The sequence below is a fragment of the Myotis yumanensis genome, unplaced genomic scaffold (assembly GCF_028538775.1).
Source record: "Myotis yumanensis isolate MYYU_CA2020_CCGP unplaced genomic scaffold, mMyoYum1.0.hap1 SCAF_22, whole genome shotgun sequence".
NCBI lineage: Eukaryota > Metazoa > Chordata > Mammalia > Chiroptera > Vespertilionidae > Myotis > Myotis yumanensis.
In genome coordinates, this window is record NW_027223773.1 from 3,516,339 (window position 1) to 3,540,771 (window position 24,433).

At 59.2% G+C, this 24,433-nt stretch overlaps 1 protein-coding gene across 1 annotated transcript; it reads left to right on the forward strand.

The window, feature by feature from the left end:
- Positions 1-1,050: 1,050 nt before the first annotated feature.
- Positions 1,051-20,738, forward strand: CAPN9 (calpain 9). The gene is made up of 20 exons (XM_070401058.1): positions 1,051-1,285; positions 6,630-6,699; positions 7,323-7,441; positions 7,661-7,794; positions 8,649-8,817; positions 10,259-10,342; positions 10,979-11,064; positions 11,328-11,405; positions 12,106-12,266; positions 13,103-13,260; positions 13,653-13,861; positions 14,251-14,287; positions 15,002-15,082; positions 15,861-15,918; positions 16,582-16,646; positions 16,956-17,024; positions 17,579-17,657; positions 18,349-18,465; positions 19,144-19,202; positions 20,157-20,738. Exons 1-20 carry the CDS (start codon positions 1,073-1,075, stop codon positions 20,181-20,183), a joined length of 2,073 nt encoding a protein of 690 aa, XP_070257159.1. The 5' UTR covers positions 1,051-1,072; the 3' UTR covers positions 20,184-20,738.
- The last annotated feature ends 3,695 nt before the right edge of the window (positions 20,739-24,433 follow it).

A 24,433-nucleotide genomic window follows, 5' to 3' on the forward strand; every position in this document is an offset into this window, starting at 1 on the left:
CCTGTGAGCGGCGATAAGGATCGGCCGCCCCGATGGAAACACGCCGTCCGTCCGCCTTTTCCACGGAAGCTCTGTCGCTGGGATGACTGACGTGCGGTCCCAGCGGCCCGAGGTGCCAGCTCTTGCAACAACTCAGATCCGGAAAAAAAAATATTTATTTAGTGATCAGCTCTTCCTCTGCGGAAAGTATTGCAAAGCGATTTAGGGAAAAGAGGCCCGGCCGGCGTGGCTCAGGGGCTGGGCGACGGCCTGTGAACCAGGAGGTCACAGTTCCATTGCCGGTCGGGCACATGCCCGCGGAAAGAGCTGGATAGACGGCGTGCAGGAGGCAGCCGATCCATGATTCTCTCTCATCATGTCTCTCTCTTCTTCTCTGAAATCAACACAAATATCTGGCTCTTTACAGAAACAATTTGCCACCCCTCCTCTAAATAAAAACAAGGAGGCCCTTGTCACGGATAACAGAGCAGCATGAATATTTCTTATCATGGCCGCGGGTCCCCGCTGTTCTATGTCTGCCCCTGACAGAGTGACGTGCAGGGACACGCGTCAGCAGGTGGGGATGCAGGGGCTGGTACCCGGGGTCCCGTGAGCGAGCTCCGGCCCTGTAATGCAGACCACAGTGATGGCTGTTCTATATACGATTGTTAGTGACATATACTGTTCCTAAGCCCCCTTCCCCGGGGAAAACCGCCATCTCCCACTCAGGACACGCCCTCGTCCTGAGCAAACCGGCCCTGGCCGTGCCTGTGGGCCCAGGGTGGGTTCCTGCTCTCTCCTCAGAAAGCCATGTCCCCCCTTGGCCCTACTGGGTCTCCCCAGTGCTTGAGAGAGAGGGTGCCGCCCCTGCTTGGCCCTGGCCGGCCTCACACTCCCTGTGGGTCTGCGGGAGCCCAGAGGGCAGAGGGCCCTCCCTGGCGTTTGCCATCCGGGTGTGTCCCACCTCCGTGGGGCAGGGAGGATCCCAGGCAAAGAGGCTGAGCCCCAGGGCCTGGGCTGGGTGCCCTGAGTGGCTCCGTCCTGCCTGGCACTCGTTTCTCGCCGGCCCGAGTCTGCTGCCCGGGGAGCAGCCATGCCTTACCTTCCCCGGGCCCTGGGGCCCCAGGAGCATCCCACTCCCAGGGACGCCCGCGGCACCCACTCCTCCGGCCTGAGCTTCGAGCAGCTGCGGCGGGAGTGCCTGCAGAAGGGGGTCCTGTTCGAGGACCCGGACTTCCCCGCCACCGACTCCTCTCTCTTCTACAGTGAGAGGCCCCAGATCCCCTTCGTGTGGAAGCGGCCAGGGGTGAGTGCGGCCGGGGGCGGGGTGGGGAGCAGAGGGGGGCACTCCTGGGAGGGGGCAGCAAGGAGAGGAGGGGCTGGAGGGGGTGCCCACCCCTGACTGGCTCACCTGCTGTGGTTCCTGCGCAGTCGCTGTGAGGGCAGGAGCTGTAACCGGACAGCCAAGGGGTCCGGGCTGCCGGTCACGACTTGAGCCAATTCAGCAGAGACGGGGTTGAGTCCTAGATGAGCATTGATTCCAGTCCTGCCGGCAGCGTGGAGAGCAGCCGGGTACCCACAAACATCTGCTCTGCCCCCCACCCCATCAGCCAGCTGCTTATATTGGGAAGAAGGACAGGATGACGTGGGGAAGTAGGAGCGACAGGCATGGGACAGGACGCACGGGAGAATCGATACAGGTTACAGGTCCTGCGGGCTGGGAGGGGGGTCACAGAGGGCGGGCGCCACCAGGCACCCTGGGACCAGATCACAGGCTGTAGGGGCTGCGGGTTGTACGTAGAGACCGGGTGCCTCCGGGACTGGGTTGCGTCGGCCACGAGGCTGTCAGTCTTTCCATGACGGTGGGCAGCTCTCGGGACAGGGGGATGGACCGCATTCCGATGGGAGCGCCCATGTCCCGGGGCGTACGCTCCCAGCCAGGGCAGGATGAGCTTCCTCTATCAGCACAGAGCCGTCAGGGATAACAGAGCAGCATGAATATTTCTTATCACGGCCGCAGGTCCCCACTGTTCAATTTCTGCCCCTGACAGAGTGACTTGCAGGGACATGCATCAGCAGGTGGGGACGCAGGGGCTGGCACCCAGGGCCCCTGGCTGCGCCCCTCCCCAAGCTCAGGAGGTGGTGAGCAAGGGGGGGAGCAGAGCTTTCTCCAGGACAAGACTCAGGGGACACATTGAGGGTGAACCTGGGAGATGGTGGGTGGCCGTTCAGAGCCCCCAGTGGGCACCAACGCTTCTGGTCACTCTTTCCTGGGTGCTCAGTGGGGTGGGCACTCCGGCAGGTGCCCAGGACAGGCGTGATGGAGGGAGGCCACGAAACAGGAGTCTTCGTGCCCGAAGGGAGCCTGCATCCGTGCCACCCCGCCCAGCAGCTGAGAAGTCCCCAGGGCCTCCAGCTGGTGCCCGGGAGTCAATATTTGTCAGGCTGATTAGTCAGGGCCGACCTCTGTCCGGGCAGCGCTGGCTCCTTCCCTCGGGGCGGGTACTGGCCTGGGAGCGGCTCCCATGGGGACAGGTCCCCGTGGGCGAGGAGGAGGGGCAGAGTGCTGGCCCTGAAGGCGAGACCTCAGTGCGGGTCCCACTACATGTCCTGAGACTTGGTGACGGCACTTCACTACCCGAGCCTCAGTCTTCTCACCTGTTAGGTGTGTCAGTAAGGACCAATGTGGACCCAAAGCCCAGCACACAGACGTGTTCGGTAAGCGACGGCTGCTCTCACTCTGACGCTTCCTGAAACATCAGCACCACCTCCATCCTCAGCTCTGAGTCTCGTCTTACAGCGGAGCCTCCTGATCTCCCCACGTTCCAGTTATGTCGCTGTTTCACACAAAACCCTCCAGGCTCTCAGGGCCCGGCCCAAAGTGCACACACACCAGCGACGTGGTGTAAGCTCTGTACTGCTCTTTCCTGCTGGAGGCAGTGTGTGCATGTGTACGTGCGCACACCCGTGAATGTGTGTATGTGCATATGTGTGAATGTGGGTGTGCGTGTATACTTTGTATTGTGTGCAAGTGCATGTGAATACATACGGGTGCACGTGCACATACACGTGTGCATGGGTGTACATGGGTGTGGGTGTGTGTTTTGTACTTGTGTGCGAGTGCATGTGTATATGTTTGCATGTTCATACATGTGTGTGCACGTGTGTGCGTGTGTACTTTGTATTTGTGTGCAAGTGCATGTATTTTCATGTGCATGCGTATATGTGTGTGCATGTGCATAGGTGTGTGTGTGTACTTTGTACTTGTGTGCAAGTGCGTGTGTTTATATTTCCATGTGCATACATATATGTGTGCATGCGTGTGTACTTTGTACTTGTGTGCATGTGCATGCGTGTCCGTGTGTGCATGTGCTCGCCGACACGCCATCCTGCCGGGTACCGTGCAAGCTGCTCCCGGTTCTCTGGCGTCTCCCTGAGCCTTCCTTCTGAGGAATCCCAGTAGCTTCCCGCCTCCTAACTGGTCTCCCTGCCTCCTGCCTGACCTAAGCCCCCTACCACAGGGCTCCTGCCACCTGCACAGCGCCCTGGGGGGCTCAGCAGAGCCTGGGGATGAGGCAGGGCTCCCCCCCTGCTGCCCTCGCGCCCTGCCCCCTCCTCACACAGCAGCCGTCCCCTCCAGCCCTCACGCTCCGTTCGCCTGGGAGGCCCTTCTCTCTGGGAAACTCGGACTCCAGCTCCTGGCCTCCCCGCGGAGCCTCTTCACCCCGGGCACCTGGCGCCTCTATTTCAGCACCTCCCCGTGCAGCCGCCGTATGCTGCCTCAGAACGTGTCCTGGGAGCAGGAGCCCCTTTGTCCCGAACCCCACTGCACCCTCAGCTGCACGCACCATCTGGCACAGTTCAAAGATGGCAACAGCCAACGGTTACCATGGCAACAGCCAACCGTTAGGATGGAAACCGCCCACAGCTACCACAGCAACAGCCAAGGGTCACTATGGCAACTGCCAATGGTCACCATGGCAACAGCCAACGGCCACCATGGCAACAGCCAATGGTTACTATGGCCCGGGCACCATTCCCTGTTAGCCAGGATTCTATCGCTTCATCTCCAACAACCCTGAGAGGGGGGCTTATCCTATCTCCCATCTACCTAAGAAGAGCCCAGAGCCCAGAGCCTAATGGCGCCCACGGCTAGGGCAGGGCCAGGGCTGGTCCCAGGCCACTGCGTTCGCTTCCAGGTTGCCTCCCGATGGCGTGGGGACAGCTCATCACCGCGAAAGCGCAGTGTGGCTGCTGGCAGAGCCGGCACGGGGTGCGCCCGCCTCGGGCAGCCCTCCCCTGCGGCTGCCGCTGCCTCTGTCCTTCAGGCAGAAAATGCCACCCCCCACCTGACAGCCACCCTCTGACAGCTGGGCCGCCTTCGCTCTTTCTTTTTTTTTAAATACGTTTTTATTCATTTCAGAGAGGAAGGGAGCGGGAGAGAGAGAGAAACATCCATGATGAGAGAGAATCATGGATCGGCTGCCTCCTGCACGCCGCACACTGGGGATGGAGCCCACCACCCGGGCCTGTGCCCTGACCGGGAATCGAACCGTGACCTCCTGGTTCCTAGGTCAACGCTCAACTGCTGAGCCACACCGGCCGGGCTAGACCACCTTTTCTCAGGGGTGCCCTTAGGATCAGCACCTGCGGGAGGGAAGGGGCAGAACTGGGCAGGGGAGCTGTGGGTGGTGGTGTGGCACCATTCTGGGGTCAGCCAGAAGCACGGGGTACTCTGGAGCTGGGAGGGTCCCTGTGGTGGGGGGACGGTCCCCGCCTGCATCTGTAAACCAACACCGGCCTCTTCCCACTCGGGAGGGGGAGGGGGAGGGGAGGAGGATGGGGAGGGCCCCACCCTTTTATCCCACCCTACCTTGCCCAGCTTCGAGTGTAACGTGCAGCCTTCAGCTCACCTTCTCTTGGTCGAACCTGGAATTTCTCTGAGATCAAAGCTCGACACACACAGCTCATCCCCAGACACGGTTTCCTACCCGGGAGTCGGGGTGGGGGAGGCTCGGGGCTTTGCAGAGTCCCTTACAGACTGGGGGACCGGGGACAAGGTGTGGGGTGGGGACCGGGGTGCCACTTGCAGGACAGAGCTCAGGTCCCGGGTGTGGGGGCAGCGGGGGCGGCAGGGAAATGGTCAGTTTCCAGCGCACCCCAGGCCTCTGTGGCTCAAGCGTGTCCGCATTCCTGCTCAGCACGTCTGTGGCGCTTGTCCTGCCCCGTGAAACCGCGGGGCGGGGTGTCTCCCAGCGCCACCCCCTTGTCAAACACAGCTGAGCTCGGGGGCGGGGAGTGGCAGCCGGAATCAGACAAGTCGTGGGGATGTCGCGGGGTGGGGGACAGCCAGCCTGGCCCTCCAGGGAGCCCGGGGCCAGGAGTCACTGAGGCGGATGTCCCGGGGGCCTGGCGGGGGGTGGGGTGACAGGCTCTCCCAGTGGGTGTGGGTGGGCTGCACCAGGCCTCGTGGGAGGGGCTGTGGGTCTGAGTGAGTTGGAGCTGGTCTGGGATGGGGTCTCCCAGCCTGAGGGGGCCAGCCAGCCACGGGCTGAAGTGCAGCCCACCAGCCTGACCTTCTCGGGGTTTTCTCCCCGCCTCCCCATCTGCCTGAAACCATCTGCTTTCTTCCATGCAATTCCCTCCCCGCTTCTCAGCCTTCTCAGCCTGCTCCCCGGACAGCTGGTCCCCAAAGGCATGGCCTTCACCCTCTGTCCCCCTGCTGGCCCCTGGCAGCCTGCATACACCATGCACGTGGCCATGACCTCCTGGCAGCCTGCATACACCATGCACATGGTCATGACCCTGTGTTAGCCTGTGTGCACCAGACACATGGCCATGACCTCCTGGTAGCCTGTGTGCACCATGCACATGGCCATGACCTCCAGGCACCATGCCTGTCTACCTTGGGCTGGCCTGTAGCGTGTGGGTTCCTCACTTCGTGCAGGAAAGATTTTACCACACGAGTCCCGGTGACTTTGCGATTATGTTTACAAAAGCTGGAGACAGTGGAACGAAGGGAGGGCTTAAAGCAGAAGAAGAGAGAAAGGCAATAGGAGAGTGAAAGTCAGAGAAGAGGGGGCATTGGAGACAGATTCGGGGAGCAAGCCCGGGACGAGCGGCCGCTGCCCCCTGGTTGTCAGTCCCGTGGGGTGGCGTAGAGTTTAGGAGGAAGAGAGCAGAGACGCAGAGCGTGGGCTCACGGTCTAGAGCAGTGATGGCGAACCTTTTGAGCTCGGCGCGTCAGCATTTTGAAAAACCCTAACTTCACCCTGGTGCTGTGTCCCATATAGGAATTTTTTGATCTTTGCAACCATAGTAAAACAAAGACTTATATTTTTGACATTTATTTTGTATATTTAAATGCCATTTAACAAAGAAAAATCAACCCCAAAAATGAGTTCGCGTGTCACCTCTGACACGCGTGTCATAGGTTCGCCATCACTGGCCTAGAGAGTACATGTGTGACCGTCACCTTGAGGCTTCGTACCTCGGTTTGGCGGGAATCGTAGGACAGGTCTCAGGGGAGGGTCTTGACAGGATGTCCATGAGCTTTCCGGGTGTGCCCTTCAATACGACGATTCCTTAAGCTGTGGGTGTAGAGGAGTCAGGGCGTAGTTCTGTTTTCAGAGAACATCTCACTCTTCCAGGAGATAGTGGAGGACCCAGCGTTCATCCTCGGAGGGGCCACCAGGACGGACATCTGCCAGGGGGAGCTCGGTGAGTGGGAGGGGAGGGAGCAGGGGTGGCAGGTGAGACGGACGGCCAACAGGGCGGGGGAGGGGGGTGGCAGCGGGACCTCTGGGGTTGGGAGCCATCCCTGCTCCACCTCTGCTCCTCCGTCCCTCCTCCCCCAGCCCGCCCGGCTGCTCCGTTGGTGGGAGTCCAGGACTCTTGTTTTCTGGGGTGGAAGTGTCTGGGGTTGGGGGCCCACGGCTGCAATGGGGGGGGCGGGTCTGGAATGACACAGAAAACACTGATATTTGACTTCATTTTTGTTTGTTTGTTTTTTTAATATATTTTTATTGATTTCAGAGAGGAAGGGAGAGGGAGGGAGAGAGAGAAACATCCATGATGAGAGAGAATCATGGATCGGCTGCCTCCTGCACGCCCCGCACCGGGGATCGAGCTCGCAACCCGGGCATGTGCCCTGACTGGGAATCGAAACGGGACCTCCTGGTTCACAGGTTGACGCTCAACCCCTGAGCCACGCCGGCAGGGCTGTCCATTCTCAATGCTGAGAGGACGTGCCCACATCCGGAACGCCCACCTCTCCCGCATAGAGTGTCCCCATCTGCTGCGAATGGAAACGGAAACCATGATCTCCGACTTCCGTTCTGCAGGCGACTGCTGGCTGCTGGCGGCCATCGCCTCCCTCACGCTCAACGAGAAAGCGCTGGCGAGGGTGGTGCCGCAGGACCAGAGCTTCGGGCCCGGTTACGCCGGGATATTCCACTTCCAGGTGAGCCCTGCCCTTGCCTCTCTGAGGGACGTCTCCAGCTGCACGTCCCACACTGGGGATCGAGCCCGCAACCCGGGCCTGTGCCCTGACCAAGCAGGTGGGCCTGGGGCAGTTTGGTCGGACGGAGGAAAAGCGACGTGATGAGCGTCGGCCGTGGGCTGGCCCTGCCGTGGGACTCACCCCGACGTCCGTCCGTCCGTCCGTCCCCACCGCCCGCAGTTCTGGCAGCACAGCGAGTGGCTGGACGTGGTGGTCGATGACAGGCTGCCCACCTTCAGGGACCGGCTGATCTTCCTGCACTCGGCCGACCACAGCGAGTTCTGGAGCGCCCTGCTGGAGAAGGCCTACGCCAAGTGAGTGCCGCCGCTCCCTGCCGGGCCACCCCCTCCTGGGGCCGCCCCCCTCCCGGGCCTTCCCCTGCCCTTTCTATGGAGCAGGGAGACTCAACTCAGGGTCCCAGGTGTGGGTCCCGGGCCCACCTGCTGGGGGCGCACTCAGGGCCGGAGGTGGGAATGGAGAGGCTCTGGCACAGTGTGCCCCCCTCCCCCATCTCTCCCTGCGTCAGGAATCTGGCCTCAGCAGGGGCTGGGAGGGTGGGCAGAGGGCGATGCTGATGTGCTGGGAGCAGCTGGTCCTGCCGCCGCCGCCGCCAAGCACGGGGGCGGCTCACACATCTGGCCATGAGCCACGTGGATGTTGACATCAACGTTTCCCCCCTTCACGATGCTCCTTTCTTTCCATTTTTTTAAAAATATACTTGTATTGCCGAACCGGTTTGGCTCAGTGGATAGAACATCGGCCTGCGGACTGAGGGGTCCCAGGTTCGATTCCGGTCAAGGGCATGTACCTTGGTTGCAGGCACATCCCCAGTGGGGGGCGTGCAGGAGGCAGCTGATCCATCTCTCTCATCGATGTTTCTAACTCTCTATCCCTCTCCCTTCTTCTCTGTAAAAAAATCAATAAAATATATTTTTAAAAAGATATATTTGTATTAATGTCAGAGAGGAAGGGAGAGGGAGAGAGAGAAACATCCATGAGGAGTGAGAGTCATGGACCAGCTGCCTCCTGCACGTTCCCTACTGGGGATCGAGCCCGCAACCCGGGCCTGTGCCCTGACCGGGAATCGAGCGGTGACCTCCTGGTTCCTAGGCCGACGCTCAACCACTGAGCCGCGCGGCCGGGCTCCACGCTGTCCTTGCCCTTCCAGGCTGAACGGGAGCTACGAGGCGCTGAAGGGGGGCAGCGCCATCGAGGCCATGGAGGACTTCACGGGGGGCGTGGCCGAGACCTTCGCCACCCAGGAGGCGCCCCAGAACTTCTACGAGATCCTGGAGAAGGCGCTGCAGCGGGGCTCCCTCGTGGGCTGCTCCATCGACGTAAGTCGCTCCCGTCCCGGGCACTGCGCTGAGGTCAGAGGTCGGGGCCAGGTGCCCGGCCACCCCCACGAGGAACAGGACTTGCAGCGGGGGAGGGGGTACTCGTTCTAATTAAATGTTCGTTTATTTTAATTAAAGCAAAAGCTTTTGTTTAAGGTTTTGGGGTGTTTTTTTGTTTGTTCATCCTCATCTGAGGATATTTTTTTCATTGATGTTGAGAGAGAGTGGAAGAGAGAGGGAAAGACAGAGAGAGAAACATCGATGTGAGAGAGGCACATCGATGGGTTGCCTCTTGCTTGCACCCCAACCCAGATCGGGGGACCTATAACCAAGGTACATGCCCTTGGCCGGAATCGAACTCGGGACCCTTCAGTCTGCAGGCCGATGCTCTATCCACGGAGCCAAACCGGCCAGGGCTGTGTAATGTTTTTCAAATGACAAAGGGAAGACATACTTGCTGTGTCAGGTAGATCGAGCCTGAGGTACCTGAAGGCACGTGTCTGTCTGCCTCCCTCAGGCCAGCCCCGTGCTGCCTGGCGCGTGCCCGGCACAGCCCTCCCTCCCTCATACAAACGGACACGCGCATCTATGCACACGCAGGTGGGCTGGCGTGATTTCCCTTAATCGCATCTTACCACGAACACCTTTTCAAAACTTGCTGTCTTCTCATCGTGTATCGTGCAAAAACCTGTCAGTCGATAGAAGAAATATAACAGCATTTAAAATAATTTCCTTTTTAATATATTCTGATTGATTTCAGAGAGAGGAAGGGAGAGGGAGAGAGAGATAGAAACATCAATGATGAGAGAATCATGGATCGGCTGCCTCCTGCACGCCCCACACTGGAAATCGAGCCCACAACCTGGGCATGTGCCCCGACTGGGAGTCAAACCGTGACCTCCTGGTTCATAGATCGACGCTTAACCACTGAGCCACGCCAGCCCGGCAAATAATTTCTTTATTTTGATACAAGCGCACACATGGCATTGCACCCTGTGTGTTTTTGAGACCTACTTAAGTTTCCTGTTTCCTGTGGGAATTTATTCGTTGCTCGCAAGTGTTCGTCCCCCCTGCGTCTCCCAGTGTGTGGTACAGGGTGGCTCCTCGCTGCCCGTTTGGTGCATGCGATTTGGTTCAAGTTCGTGCCCCCACGTGATGGGGACGGTCAAGTTGTTCTGTTGGGAGGCAGGAGAGTAAACTGACCGCTAGAGCCCCAGCTGGGGGCGGGGGTCCTGACCTGGCAGAGACTGGGACTTGGTGAATGTCGCCGCTCGCCGCCCTCGGGTGTCCTGTGTCCCCGTTTCACGTGCCCTGGACCCAGAGCCCTCACCTCGGGGACAGGAGCGGCTGGGCCGGGCACGGAGCTGGGTCCGGCCGGGGAGCCCAGGCTCCGGCTTGACTCACACCACGGGTCCCACGCTGCTGTCCTTTCATGTTTCAGATAAAAAATTCTGCGGAATCAGAAGCCCGGACGCCCTTTGGCCTTATTAAGGGTCACGCCTACACCGTGACAGGAATTGACCAGGTGGGTGACATGAGCCCCCGCGGGCGGGCGGGCGGGCGGGTGGGTGCAGGGACAGACTCAATGATGCCGGTCCCCTGTGCTAACTTAGTGCCTCACAGAGGGGTCCCGGGTTCGATTCCCGTCAAGGGCACATGCCCGGGTTGCAGGCTCGATCGCCAGTAGTGGGCGTGCAGGAGGCAGCCGATCCATGATTCTCTCTCATCATTGATGTTTCTATCTCTCTCTCTCCCTCTCCCTTCCTCTCTGAAACCAGTAAATATATATATTTTTAAAAAGAATAAAGCCACTTTCAGGCATTTCAGAGACTGTGTCCTTCAAGTTCAAGGATAGCCCCCCATCTGGAGAGAAGCCCACTCCTTTGCAGACTCCTGTGGACTAATGGCCTGTTCACCACGATTCTACCTCACTCCCCAGACTCAGCGTCACTGCTGGGGGGGGCGGGGGGGCGTCGCATGACATCGTGGGCAGCGCTGGCCGCTGGGTGCAGCGGGAATGAATCCCCAAGGGCCAGCGCAGCACGGATGAGATTTGATGTGTCGTTAGCGTGTCGTAGCCAAGAGGCTGGCGGTCCGGCAGGCCGGGTCGGGCGCGAGAGGCATCTGTCATTTCACATTTCCCGGCGCGTTTATCTTCCAGGTCCACTTCCGAGGCCGGAACACGGAGCTCATCAGGGTCCGCAACCCGTGGGGGCAGGTGGAGTGGAACGGCGCCTGGAGCGACAGGTCAGTCCGCCCCGTCTCTCTGGCGGGTCCCCCTCCTCGGCCGTCACGGCACACGGGCCAGGCTGGCGGGGCAGCGTGTCCGAGGTCCTGAGGGCCTTTCCCACCAGCTGCCGGGAGGGTACGTGCACCTGCCCGCCGGCCCCAGGCCCTGGCACATGGCCGGGCCCAGGGAGCTCTCACTGACCAGGGTCCAGCCCCTCCGCGTGGCACACACGGCTCCCCAGAGAGGGGCCCGCCACCTAACGCAGCGTGTTTGCTCCTAGCTCCCCCGAGTGGCGCTCCGTGGGCCCCGCCGAGCAGCAGCGCCTGAGCCACGCGGCCCTGGACGACGGGGAGTTCTGGTACCGGCGCCTCCTCCTCCCCATTTCTGTGCCGGCCTCAGGGGCAAGGGGCACACCTTGTCACCTACTTAGGCATTTCTTTCCCCCGTCTTTGGCGTATCCATTTATCCCTTTACTTACTCATCTACTTATTTCCCCTTCTTTCATTTGTGTGTTTGTTTATCGTGGGTAAATCCAGTCCCTCTGTCTCAAGCCCCTCATGTGCACCCAGGTTGGCAGACGGCTCCATCTGTTCTGTTTTGGGGGAGCTCAGCCCAACTCCGGGAGTCACGGGGATGCCGAGGGCGTGGGGTGGAGCCTCTCTCTCCAGCATCCCTTCCTCTGAGCGCCCGCCCGGAGTTTGGGGGTAAATTTGAAGACGGGGGGGGGGCTGGTGCTCACGGGGTCCCCTCCCCCCATGCCCACCTTGAGGACAGGGAGCCTGAAGGCAGTTACCCTGAGAGCATCTGAAAGCGTGGACCGAGCCAGTATCGCGAGAGGCAGGCACCACCCCAAGTGGCAGCCAGTAATGAGTGAATTAGTTATTGAATGAACCGGTGAATGAATAAAGGAACAAATGATTGAATACATGAATGCATGAACGAGTGAATGAATGAATGAATGAGTGAATGAACGAGTGAATGAGTGAATGGCTGGATGGATGGGTGAGTCGCGTCATCACCACCTCCGCCCACGCACCGTGTCCCCCGCTCTGTCGCAGGATGGCCTTTAGCGACTTTCAGGCCCACTTCGACAAAGTCGAGATCTGCAACCTCACTCCGGACGCCCTGGAGGAGGACGCGCCCCACAAGTGGGAGGTGACGGTGCACCAGGGCAGCTGGGTTCGGGGCTCCACGGCCGGCGGCTGCCGCAACTTCCTGGGTTCGTAGTCTGCCTGCCACTCTCTCGTCATCCCCGAGTGTCCAGCCCAACCGGGGGACGTCACGGATCAGGGCCAGGACCCTGGAGGAAGCCTGAACCGTGGGGTCAGACTGTAGGGCTTCAGGGACGGTTGGGGAAGGAGAGTGAGGGGCCACCAGGCAGGAAGCTGGGCAAGAACTGCTGGGGAAGCGCCCTTGTTCTATCACTGGGTTATTTTCCAACACGAGGGACAGAAAACACAACACACACAGTCCTGCATGTGTGTGTGCATGTGCGTGCGTGTTCATGTGTGCATGTGTGTGCGTGTTCGTGCGCATGTGCAGTGTGTATGCATGTGTGCGTGTGTGTGTGCATGTGTGCATGTGCAGTGTGTATGCATGTGTGTGTGTGCATGTGCGGTGTGTGCACATATGTGTATGTGCGTGCGTGCATGTGTGCCTGTGCATGTGTGGTGTGTATGCATGTGTGGTGTGTATGCACGTGTGTGCGTGTTCGTGTGCATGTGCGGTGTGTATGCATGTGTGTGCGTGTGCGTGTGTGCGTGTGTGTCCTTCATGGTTTTTTAAAGGAGGAAAAGTGCCCTAACCGGTTTGACTCAATGGATAGAGCGTTGGCCTTCGGACTCAAGGGTCCCAGGTTCGATTCCGGTCAAGGGCATGTACCTTGGTTGCAGGCACATCCCCAGTAGGGGGTGTGCAGGAGGCGGCTGATCGATGTTTCTCTCTCATCGATGTTTCTGACTCTCTATCCCTCTCCCTTCCTCTCTGTAAAAAATCAATTAAAAAAATAAAATAAAAAATAAAGGAGGAAAAGCAATCCGCCTCTTCCCCACGCAGACACCTTCTGGACCAACCCGCAGATCAGACTGTCCCTGACCGAGAAGGACGACGGGCAGGAGGCGTGCACGCTGCTCGTGGCGCTGATGCAGAAGGATCGCAGGAAACTCAAGCGGTTCGGTGCCAACGTGCTGACCATCGGCTACGCCATCTACCAGGTGGGTGGGAGCCGCCGCGGCTGCGTTCACAGTAGGGCTTCTCGGTTCTCCGTTCCGCCCCGGGCCCCGGCCTGAGACGCAATGGCCAGGCCCCAAACTGGGTCCAAAGAGTGAAAACCACCCTGGCTGGTGTGGCTCAGTGGATAGAGCGTCAGCCTGCGGACTGAAGGGTCCCAGGTTCTATTCCGGCCAAGGGCATGTACCTTGGTTGCGGGCACATCCCCAGTAGGGAGTGTGCAGGAGGCAGCTGATTGATGTTTTTCTCTCATCGATGTTTCTAACTCTCTATCCCTCTCCCTTCCTCTCTGTAAAAAATCAATAAAATATATTTTTAAAAAAATAATAATAATAACACATAGTGGAAACCAGCAGCCTTGCCTCTCCCACCGCAGTGCCCCGGGCAGGAGGACCACCTGGACAAGGACTTCTTCCGCTACCACGCCTCCCAGGCCAGGAGCAAGAGCTTCATCAACCTGCGGGAAGTCTCCGACCGGTTCAAGCTGCCCCCCGGGGACTACATCCTCATCCCCAGCACCTTTGAGCCGCACCAGGAGGCCGATTTCTGCCTGAGGATCTTTTCAGACAAGAAAACCATCAGCCGGTGAGTCCCAGGCTCAAGAATCCCAGGTGACCGCGGGACCTCGAACAACCCCCTTCTCCCCTTTCCCATGACACATCCGCGAAACGGGCAGAGGGCGTTCTTTTTTTATTTCAGAGAGGAAGGGAGAGGGAGACAAAGAGAGAGAGAAACATCAATGATGAGAGAGAATCATAGATCCGCTGCCTCCTGCACACCCCACACCGGGCGTGTGCCCTGTCCGGGAATCGAACCGTGAGCTCCTGGTTCAGAGGTCGATGCTCAACCACTGAGCCACGCCGGCCGGGCCAGGGGAGTGCTTGACCCATCCGCAAAGCAGGAAACAGTTCTGTTTGAGTTCTGCTCCGCCCTGCTTCAAACAAGCCGTTAAAACGCGTTTCCTGCCTCCTCAGGGACCTGGATGGACACGTGGACATCAACCTTCCGGAGGTGAGCCTTGCCCACGTCCCCGTGGGGGCTGGGACTCAGTGGCTGTCCTGGAGCCAGTGCTTGTCACCAAAGCGTCACATAAAACTCGAAGTTCAGGGAAGCGTTACCTGTGGTCAGTGGTTCCGCGTGGACCTTGGAACCAGGAGGTCACGGTTCGATTCCGGTCAGGGCACATGCCTGGGTTGCGGGCTCCATCCCCAGTGTGGGGCCTGCAGGAGGCAGCCGATCCATGATTCTCTCTCATCATGGATGTTTCTATCCCTCTCTCCCTCTCCCTTCCTCTCTGAAATCCATACAGATATATATTAAAAATAAAATAAAATAATAAAATAAAATAGACTGTGGTGATGGTTGCCCGCCTCTGAGAACACAACAGAAACCACTGAATTGCATTGACTCTATTGATCCTAAGCTCCTGGAGAAGAGGGCTCCGCCTTTTTAAAAATATGTATTTATTTTTATTGATTTCAGAGAGGAAGGGAGAGAGAGAGAGAGAGAGATCCATGATGAGAGAGAATCATGAATCGGCTGCCTCCTGCACGCCCCACAGTGGGGATCGAGCCCTGACCGGGAATCGAACCGCGACCTCCTGGTTCCTAGATTGAGACTCAACCCCTGAGCCACACCGGCCGGGCTCCTGCTGCTTCTATGGGAGAGCAAATGCCAAGTGTCCTTTGTGTGGCTCCAACACGGGCTCCTCTGGTTCGTTTCCAGCCCCCGAAGCCGACGCCGCGGGACCAGGAGACGGAGGAGGAGCAGCAGTTCAGGGCCCTGTTTGAACGCGTCGCCGGGGAGGTGAGGTGTGGCTGCGGCCGCCCGGGCCTGGGTGTCTGTGATGCCCCCAACCCAGGGATACAGCAACAGGGACATTGGTCAGCTCTGCTTCCCAGAGTGATGCCCAGGCGTGGTGCCCAGGCCTGTGGGGCACAGTGAGACCAGCCCTGGTCCCCGAAAACCCCCCCAGACGGCCCCCCCCACCCACCGCCCCTCCTGCACCACCGGCGATGGGGCCACGGTTCAATTGCTAACACTTATCCGCATGTGGTCTCTTCGCACCAGGGCTCTGCCTGGGGCCCGGGGGAAGAAGAGGGCCTGTCCCTTTGCCCTTTGACCCCATTCCCACCCTCTCTGTCACTCAGCCTGCTTGTTGGGGGCCCTGGGCTGTCCCTGTCCCTGTCCCTGGTCTCCTGATTGAAACGGTGTCCCCCCCACCCCACCCCTGTGTGGGCATTTCAAAGCTCGGGGTGCTGCTGCTGCTGTTGCTGCTGCGGATGTGCAGGGCAGGGGGCTCCGACCACACGTCCCGAGCATAAGCGGCCGTAGGAACTGAGCTCAGGGCCGGGGAAGCACCCAACCTGGCCCAGTTCCCTCCGGCTTTCTGGGTTGGATCGCAGCCCCGAGAAGTGAGCGGCCGCAGGGGCGGGGGGAGGGGGGGGGGGGAGGGGGCGGCGAGCCTGGGCCTGCGAAGCTCCTGCAGCCCCATCTGTCCCTTGAGCCAAATCAAGCTCAGAGCGGAAAGAAACTCACCGAGAAGGTGCGGAGGGGTGAAAAGCCACTGTCTCCGCTCTCACAGGACATGGAGGTGACCGCAGAGGAGCTGGAGTTTGTGTTAAATGCTGTGCTGAGCAAGAGTGAGTGCTCCCCGCACCTACCCCCATCGGGGCCCGGGCTCCCAGGAGGGGCCTGGACGGCTCCCGGCCCTGCTGCTCGGAGCCACCGGCTGCTGCTCTGCAATAATCTATCACGTGGTCATAACTTAGTGCTTCGTTTCTAAATGTTTGCCACCGTAAAGAACCTGATGAGAAAAATCTTTATATATATATTGATTTCAGAGAGGGAGAGTGAGGGAGAGAGAAACATCAATGATGAGAGAGAGAGAATCGTGGATCAGCTGCCTCCTGCACGCCCCCTACTGGGGATCGAGCCCATCACCCAGGCATGTGCCCTTGACCTGGAATCTAACCCGGGACCCTTCAGTCCCCAGGCCGGCGCTCTATCCGCTGAGCCACACCAGCCAGGGCCATGAGAAAAGTCTGTATTGGTAACATTTTCCTTGTGGTTCTTAAACCTAGAATCAATGGATGAAAGGATAGTTCCATTTTGAAGGCTTTTTCCATCTTCTGCAAATGTTCCTCCCGCAAGGCCATGTCAACCTCTCCCAGCAGCCTCCTCGGAGGGGGAGCCCGTCACCCCGGCCCCGGCCCCCGAGCTGACCCCACGGCCGGGCTCCGGGAGACGGCAGCAGGCGTACTGTCCGGGGGATGGCCTGAGTCCTGCTCTCTGTGTGATTTCAGAAAAGGGCATTCGATTCGAGAAGCTGAGCCTGATTTCCTGTAAGAACATCATTTCTCTAATGGACGTATCCTCCCCAGCACACGGGCAGAAGTAGACGCTAAGGTCTCTGTATGGGGCAGACCTTCCCAGAAGGTGGCCCGGACCGGCAGGGCGGTCTTTTTTCTTTTTTTAAAAAAAAATATTTTCATTGATTTCAGAGAGGAAGGGAGAGGGAGCGAGAGATAGAAACCACCTCCCTCAAAGCCGAGAATCTGTGTTCCCCAGGTCACCCACGCCAGCCCACTGCCCCTCCCCACTGTAGCCCCAGGTGGGGAGTCCCCCGAGGAGTCCCAGGGGAAACACACTCGAGTTTTCCTTCACGGGCTCGGCACAGACCAGTGGCAACGGGAAGCTGGAGTTCGATGAGTTTAAAGTGTTCTGGGAGAAGCTGAAGACGTGGACGGTATGTACCCTGGGGAGCACGTGGCCTCCAGGGGCCCTGCAAGCCCATAGCAGAGGGGGCTCTATATTCTTAATACATTTTTGTTGATTTCAGAGAGGAAGGGAGAGGGAGAGAGAAACATCAATGGTGAGAGAGAACCATGGACCGGCTGCCTCCTGCACGCCCCCCACTGTGGATCGAGCCCGAAACCCAGGCATGTGCCCTGACTGGGAATCGAACCCTGACCTCCTGGTTCACAGGTTGGCGCTCAACCACTGAGCCACGCCGGCCGGGCCAGAGGGGGTTTAAAAGGCCGAGACGCAGCCGGCCGGGGGTTTGTGCTAAGAGGGCAAAGGCAGGGACCCAGGATGGGACCCCAGCACTTGCTTCTGGTGTTAAGGCAGCAGCTCAGTGCAGCTGCCCAAATGACAAGGGAGAAGCAGGCTGCCTTCCTCTGGAGGCCCCCCAGCCGCTGCCTCCCGCTCTCGTAAGGAATCGCCCTTCCCCGGCCCCGTTAGTGCCATCGAAGGCGCCTTCGGGGGCTCTGTGGTCCTCACGGCCTGTGTCCCCCCCAGAACCTTTTCCTTCGGTTCGATGCTGACAAGTCCGGCACCATGTCCTCCTACGAGCTGCGGACCGCGCTGAGAGCCGCAGGTGAGGGAGAGCCTGGTGTGTGGGTGCGGGCTGACGGGGAGGGGGGGGGTGTGGGGGGCAGCCAGGGGTTGTCAGGGTGGCACCTGCTTCTCACGCCCTAGGAGGGGGCTGGTCTCTGACTTCCTGGGTTGATGCTTCCTCAGGGCACAGAGCCCGGCCGGCGTGGCTCAGTGGTTGAGCGTCAACCTATGATCCAGGAGGTCACGGTTCAATTCCGGGTCAAGGCACAGGCCCAGGTTGCAGGCTCCATCCCCAGTGTGGGGCGTGCAGGAGGCAGCCGATCCATGATTCTCTCTCATCATGAATGTTTCTCTCTCTCCCCCTCCCTTCCTCTCTCTGAAATCAGTAAAAATACATCTTAAAAAAAAACACAAAAACGATGACCATGAGCTCATTGAACTCTGGAGGGACAACTGTGACTTCACCTACAACCCCCCCCCCCCCCCCCCACGCACACAGAGTTGCCCTGACCAGAAATTGAACAGAACCGTGACCACTGAGCCATGCCGGGCGGGCAACTCTTTGCACACACAGACATACAGATGCACACACAGACACAGACACACAGAGACACACACACACACACACACAGACACACACTGCCCACTGCATTCAGACCAGGTCTGGGAGCTCCCGTCAGCAGCTCCCCTCAGCTGCCAGCCCTTGGGACTCAGCCCCGTCTCACCCGCAGGCTTCCAGCTGAGCCGCCACCTCCTGCAGCTGGTGGTGCTCCGCTACGCAGACCAGGACCTGCAGCTGGGCTTCGACGACTTCCTCAACTGCCTGGTGCGGCTGGAGAACGCCAGCCGTGAGTGTCCACCTCCTGGGACCAGGGACAGACAACCTGCCGAAAAGTAGGGCCAAGACCGGGACCTCCTGGTTCATAGGTCAACGCTCAGCCACTGAGCCAGGCCGGCCGGGCCTTCTGTGGTATTTCTCGAGGTCCCAGGAGGCTGTCGGGGGCAGCCAGGGGCGACTGGCTGGACCCCTGGGACTAAGAGGGAAACAGGCCGAGAGCAGCCACTCTCTTGGGTGCTTGGGAGACGTAGCACCCGGCTCCTCCCCCGAGTGGGAGCCCCCACAGGGCTCCCCTCTCGTAAGGGACTCAGGCTTTCAAGACTCACGCAAAACCCCACCTGCCTGCGCTTTCACCCTGGGGGAGAGGGGCATGGGTTGCCAGGGGTCTTGGCCCCCAAACAGCTAGAATCAGGAGATGTTTGGGGCCCAGGAGCCGGCTGGATATTGTCGATGACAGACAACACGTGCCACCCGGGGTGAAGGCCAGAGTCACCTGAATCCAGGAAGCATCCTCCAACCCCTTGAGAGAAAGAAATCCCATCAGGGGGCCCGAGTCAAGCCTGTGTAATACCCGTGCTCACCGCCAGGGGGAGCAGCTCCCTTGCAGGCTTGGGGGTAGGGGCGGCGCGCTCAGCCTGTTGAAGGACCCGTCCCCGCAAGGATGCCTTTCTCCGGTCTCTCCCATCAGGCGTGTTCCAGGCTCTCAGCACGAAGAACAAGGAGTTCATTCATCTCAACATAAACGAGGTGAGGCCCAGCCAGACCTCCCGCTCAGGGACCCGGTCAGGGCCGGGCCCACAGTCCATAAACGTTTGCATGATGGCATGTGAGGGTTAAACGTTTAGCTTTGGGGCAAAACAGCAACGCACATGGCCACTCTGTTTATGTTGTGTGCACTTAGCAGTCCATATGGTTGTTACAAGTCCTCCGAGCTCAGGGCGAATAGCCTACCCATTTTGCAGAAGTGGAAACTGAGGCATAGAGAGAGAGATTCGTCCCCGGGAGCAGAGCGAGCTAGCAAGCCCCGCCTCCTCCTCTTTCTCTTCCTTCGGCCGCGTGGGCTCCTCAGCCTGCCTTCCAGGCTCCAACTCGCTCACGCCCCCTTGCTCATGTCATCCCAGGGGTCTGGTGATTCCTGGCGTGTGCGTGTGTGTGTGTGTGTGTGTGTGTCTGTGCACGCGCACGTGCGCACATAGGAAGGTATGCACGCGTGCAAACTCCTCAAAAACCCTGAGAAATGGACAACTTTTACCAGCGACATGGGCTGATGACAGCACAAATGATGGAGGGAAGGGCATGAAGGGGGTTCGAGGCTGGAAGAGGCCCGGAGGTGTGGATCGTCCCCTCCCAGCTGCCCACCGTGGTCCCTCAGCCAGCGGCGTGGGCGCCACCTAGGGGAGGCGGTTAGAAATGCAGGGTGACTAGAGGCAGCAACAGGGTCATACCCTTCAAAGCCGCTGATCCACATGGACCTGAGCTGACTCAGACAGGCACCAGGGCCTCTGGGACATGCAAAGCCCCGAAAACCGACGTTCTTGCATGTTGCCCGTCGAGGCAGACGTCCGTGTCTGCAGGCAGGATGACCAGAGGGCAGAGCTCGGGGCCTGAGCCAACCGGGCCACTCCTGAGGCGGGTGGGGAGGTGGAGGGTTCACCCTCATCTCTCTCTCTCTCTCTCTCTCTCTCTTCTCTTTCTTCCCAGTTCATCAACCTGACAATGAACATCTGAGGCTTCCCCGAGGTGGCGCAGCCGGTCCATTTGGGATCGGACTCTCTCCCCACCCGCTGTCGCTGTCGCACCCTCTCCGCCCCCAGGGCCCCCACGCCGCCTGATCTGGGAAGACTGAAGTGGCCTCGCTGTGCTGTCCGATTCTATGCTGCTTCTCTGTGACACCACTTCCCTGGGATGGCGGTGCCACCACCGGCGCCTGACGCCCGGGTCCAGGCATCCTCGCCCATTCCTTCCTCTCCTTCCCCCACCTCCCCCTGTGATGAATTTCTCAGGGCCCAGTGTGCAGAACGCTGGCTTTAGTGTAGCTTCAATCACGGTGTTCAGATATCCCGTAGAGCCGGGCCGGCGTGGCTCAGTGACTAAGCGTCGACCTAGGAACCAGGAGGTCACGGTGCGATTCCCGGTCAGAGCACAGGCCCGGGTTGCGGGCTCGATCCCCAGTGTGGGGTGTGCGGGAGGCAGCCGATCCATGATTCCCTCTCATCATGGATGCTTCTATCTCTCCCTCTCCCTTCCTCTCTGACATCAATCAAAATATATACAAGATAAATATCCTGTAGAGAACACTGGTTTGATACATGTGGGTGTGGCCTGGGATGAGAAGTGGTCTCCATCATTGGGGTGTTTCCTTACTGGGGCAGACAGCAGCGGGTTGTGAGGGTCACCGGTGAGACTGGAGCGATGGGAGATGCCCTATCGCAGCCTCCGAGAGCTGACGACTACGACGGCCTTGTCCAGTCTGGACAGTCCTTGTAGGCAAAGCTCTTCTCTCCAGGGGTCCAGACCCAGGCCAGACCTCATGACCTTCCTCGTGGCCTCGGTGGGGAGGAGCCGGGCTCCGTCTCCCCTGACGCTGAGCAGGAAATCCCGCCCAACTGGGAATCATGAGAAATCAGTGATAAGATATAGGCTCAGGCCCTGGCCGGTGTGGCTCAGTGGATAGAGAGCGTCAGCCTGCAAACTGAAAGGTCCCAGGTTCGATTCCAGTCAAGGGCATGTACCTTGGTTGCGGGCACATCCCCAGTAGGGGGCGTGCGGGAGGCAGCGGATGGATGTTTCTCTCTCATCGATGTTTCTGGCTCTCTATTCCTCTCCCTTCCTCTCTGTAAATAATCAATAAAATGTATTTTTTTAAAAATAAAAAATATATATATATATATTTTATTGATTTCAGAGGAAGGGAGAGGAAGAGGGAGAGAAACATCAATGATGAGAGAGAATCATGGATCGGCTGCCTCCCACACGCTCCCTACTAGGGATGGAGCCCGCATCCCGGGCCTGTGCCCTGACTGGGAATCGCACCGTGACCTCCTGGTTCATAGGTCGACGCTCAACCACTGAGCCATGCCGGCCGGGCCACGTGGAGGTTTCCTGTATTCAGTCGATTTACCTTCAGTTGCCCACCTGGACCTGGGCCTGAACAGATGCCTGTGGGGGTTTGGTCTAAGCACCTGGGTTTGGTGCCGAGCTCCAGGGCACCAGAGCTCGTGGCCCGGCTGGCAGGGCTGCCGGGGTCACCGTGCCAGCTCAGTTCACACGCTGGCTCCTCTGTGCGAACAAAGCGCCATTATCCCGAGAGCCGGGGCCGCCCGCCAAGTGCCAGTGTGAAGGCCTCGTGGGCTCGGCAGCTGTGAATTGGCAGCAGGCGGTGCAGACTACTGATGCCCTGCCGACCGGGGGGGGGGGGGGGGGGGGGGGGGGGGCACTTTCCCAGCGCCAGCCTGCCCCCCTGAAAGGGGCGGGGCTGGGGGAGAGAAGGGGGAAAGGAAGAGGGAGGAGGGAGGGAGACAGAGAGGGGGGCCGGGAGGGGGAGGGGGAGAGAGACTCCCCTTGGACCTAAATGGCCCCTCCCCTCGGGTGAAAGGCGGCCTAGGGGTGATGCTCTCTCATCACTGTAGTCTGTCTGCTCACTGTCAGAAGAGGAAGAACCACCCTCCAGTTAGGCAACCGAACCACAAGGAGCAAATGCGGGATCACTTGGCAGAAATGGCCTTGGATTCAGAGTCTGGAGGCCTGCGTTCTGGGCTCCGAGCGCGAATGCCCGCCAGCCAGCGGGGGGACCTCCACTGTCGCCCTGGCCCTGCCTGGCTGCCTGGCCCTGTGCTCTGGGCTTCCTGCTCTCACTGCGACCCTCCTGTCTGGTTGGGTGGAGGGAGAGGCCGTGGGAGCAAGGGGGGGTAGTCCGTCATGCATCCGATTCCCTCCCCGGTTCAGAGGAGAATGGGACCATCCCCTTGGCCTCTCGGAAAGACGCCATCTCCCCCTCCTTTCAGCATCTCCACCTGCTCGGCGCCTTCGTCTTCTAAGCTCAGCACAACTCAGCTATTGCATGTGGGGCTGGTATTGCCTCTTGTCCCTCCCAGTTGGCCGTTAAGTTCTAAAAGGATGGTCAGTAGCCCAGCCGGCCAGCGTTGGCTTAGGCAGTGGTCGGCAAACTCAGTCAACAGAGCCAAATATCAACAGTACGATGATTGAAATTTCTTTTGAGAGCCGTTTTAAACGTAAACTATATAGGTAGGTACATTGTTATTAACTTAATTAGGGTCCTCCTAAGGCTTAGGAAGAGCCACACTCAAGGGGCCAAAGAGCCGCATGTGGCTTGTGAGCCGCAGTTTGCCGACCACAGTTTGCCTTAGCGGTTGAGCGTCAACCTAGGAACCAGGAGGTCAGGGTTTGATTCCCGGGCAGGGTTTGCTCAATACCCAATGTGGGGCGTGCAGGAGGCAATAAATCGATGCTTCTCTCACATCGGTATTTCTGTCTTTCCCTCTCTCTAAAAATCAATGGGAAAAATATCCTCGGGTGAGGATGAAAAATAATAAAATCAAATAAAAGCTAGAGGGACTTGGGGGGCTGGGAAATACCACAGGTGTCTCTTTCTTCCTCCGAGAACAATGGGCCCTGGGGTCCCCCCCAACATGGGGGGCACACACCCTCCCAGCTCAGACCCAGCACCCGGGGAGGGTGGAGGTGGGCGGGGGAGGCAGCCGTCTGCCCGAGGAGGCGCCGGAGCCTGCAGACGAGGAACATCTGTGTCCAATTATCGGCAGAACGGGGCACGTTGGAGAGCGTGCTGGCTCCCGCGTGCAGGGCAGAAGCAGCCATGTGACTCAGCAGACCCCCCCATCCCAGCTCCCTCAGAGCCACAGCCCCCCGGGTCCACCTATCACCTGGGTCCCCCCAAGAAACAACCCCTCAGGGTCCCATTGCTCGGGCCTGGATTTTGTCAAGACCTCCATCCTCCTGAGAAACCTGCAGCCAGGCCTGGCCGGCGTGGCTCAGTGGATTGAGCATCGTCCTGTGCACAGAGGTTGCTGGTTCGATTCCCGGTCAGGGCACATGCCCGGGTTGTGGGCTCGATCCCTACTAAGGGGCGTGCAGGAGGCAGCCAATCCATGATTTTTCTCACATCATCCATGTTTCTCTCTCTCTCTCCTGCTCCCTTCCTCTCTCCCTAAAAAAAATCAATAAAAACCTATTTAAAAATATAGAGAGGGAAAAAGAACTATGAAGAAAAATATATGCTATTGCCACCCTGGGGCCAGATGTTAGCATGAATCAGTGGATGGAGACGAAATTCGGGGGGTGGCGGGAGGCCGACGGCCGGCCGGGTGTGGCCAGGCTGGCAGGGGCCTCATCCCCAGCCCGCACTGTCCCTGTGACACAGGCTTTCCGCTGGGGCCTGGACATTTTCACAGGAGGGGCTGGCAGCGAACGCTTGGCGTGTGGGTCCTGTGTCCAAGCAGCAGGCCAGGGTCCCCGCACACCTCCCCACGGGCTGGAGCCTGAGCCTGAGCCTGAGTCCTCCAGGACAGAGCCCACCCCATCTGGGGGGCCCGTGCCCCTCGACACCAATTCCCACCAGCCTCCCCGGGGGACCGTGTCAGGACTGCGCACAGGGTCCCCCCTGAAGGGGTTTCACGCTGGCCTGGCCCATGTGGCTCAGTGGTTGAGCATCCACCTATGAACCAGGAGGTCAGGGTTCGACTCCAGGTCAGGGCACATGCCCGGGTTGCAGGCTTGATCCCCAGTGTGGGGCGTGCAGGAGGCAGACGGTCCATGATTCTCTCTCATCATGGATGTTTCTCTCTCTCCCTTCCTCTCTGAAATCAATCAAAATGGTGTTTTTTTAAAAAAAAAAAAAAGAGAGAGATTTCACGCTTTTACTAGTAACTGGTAAGAACCCGTTTCTCCTCCTCTGTGATCAGCAGACTCGTCCTCACAGGCGTCCGGCCCCCGCAGGGGCC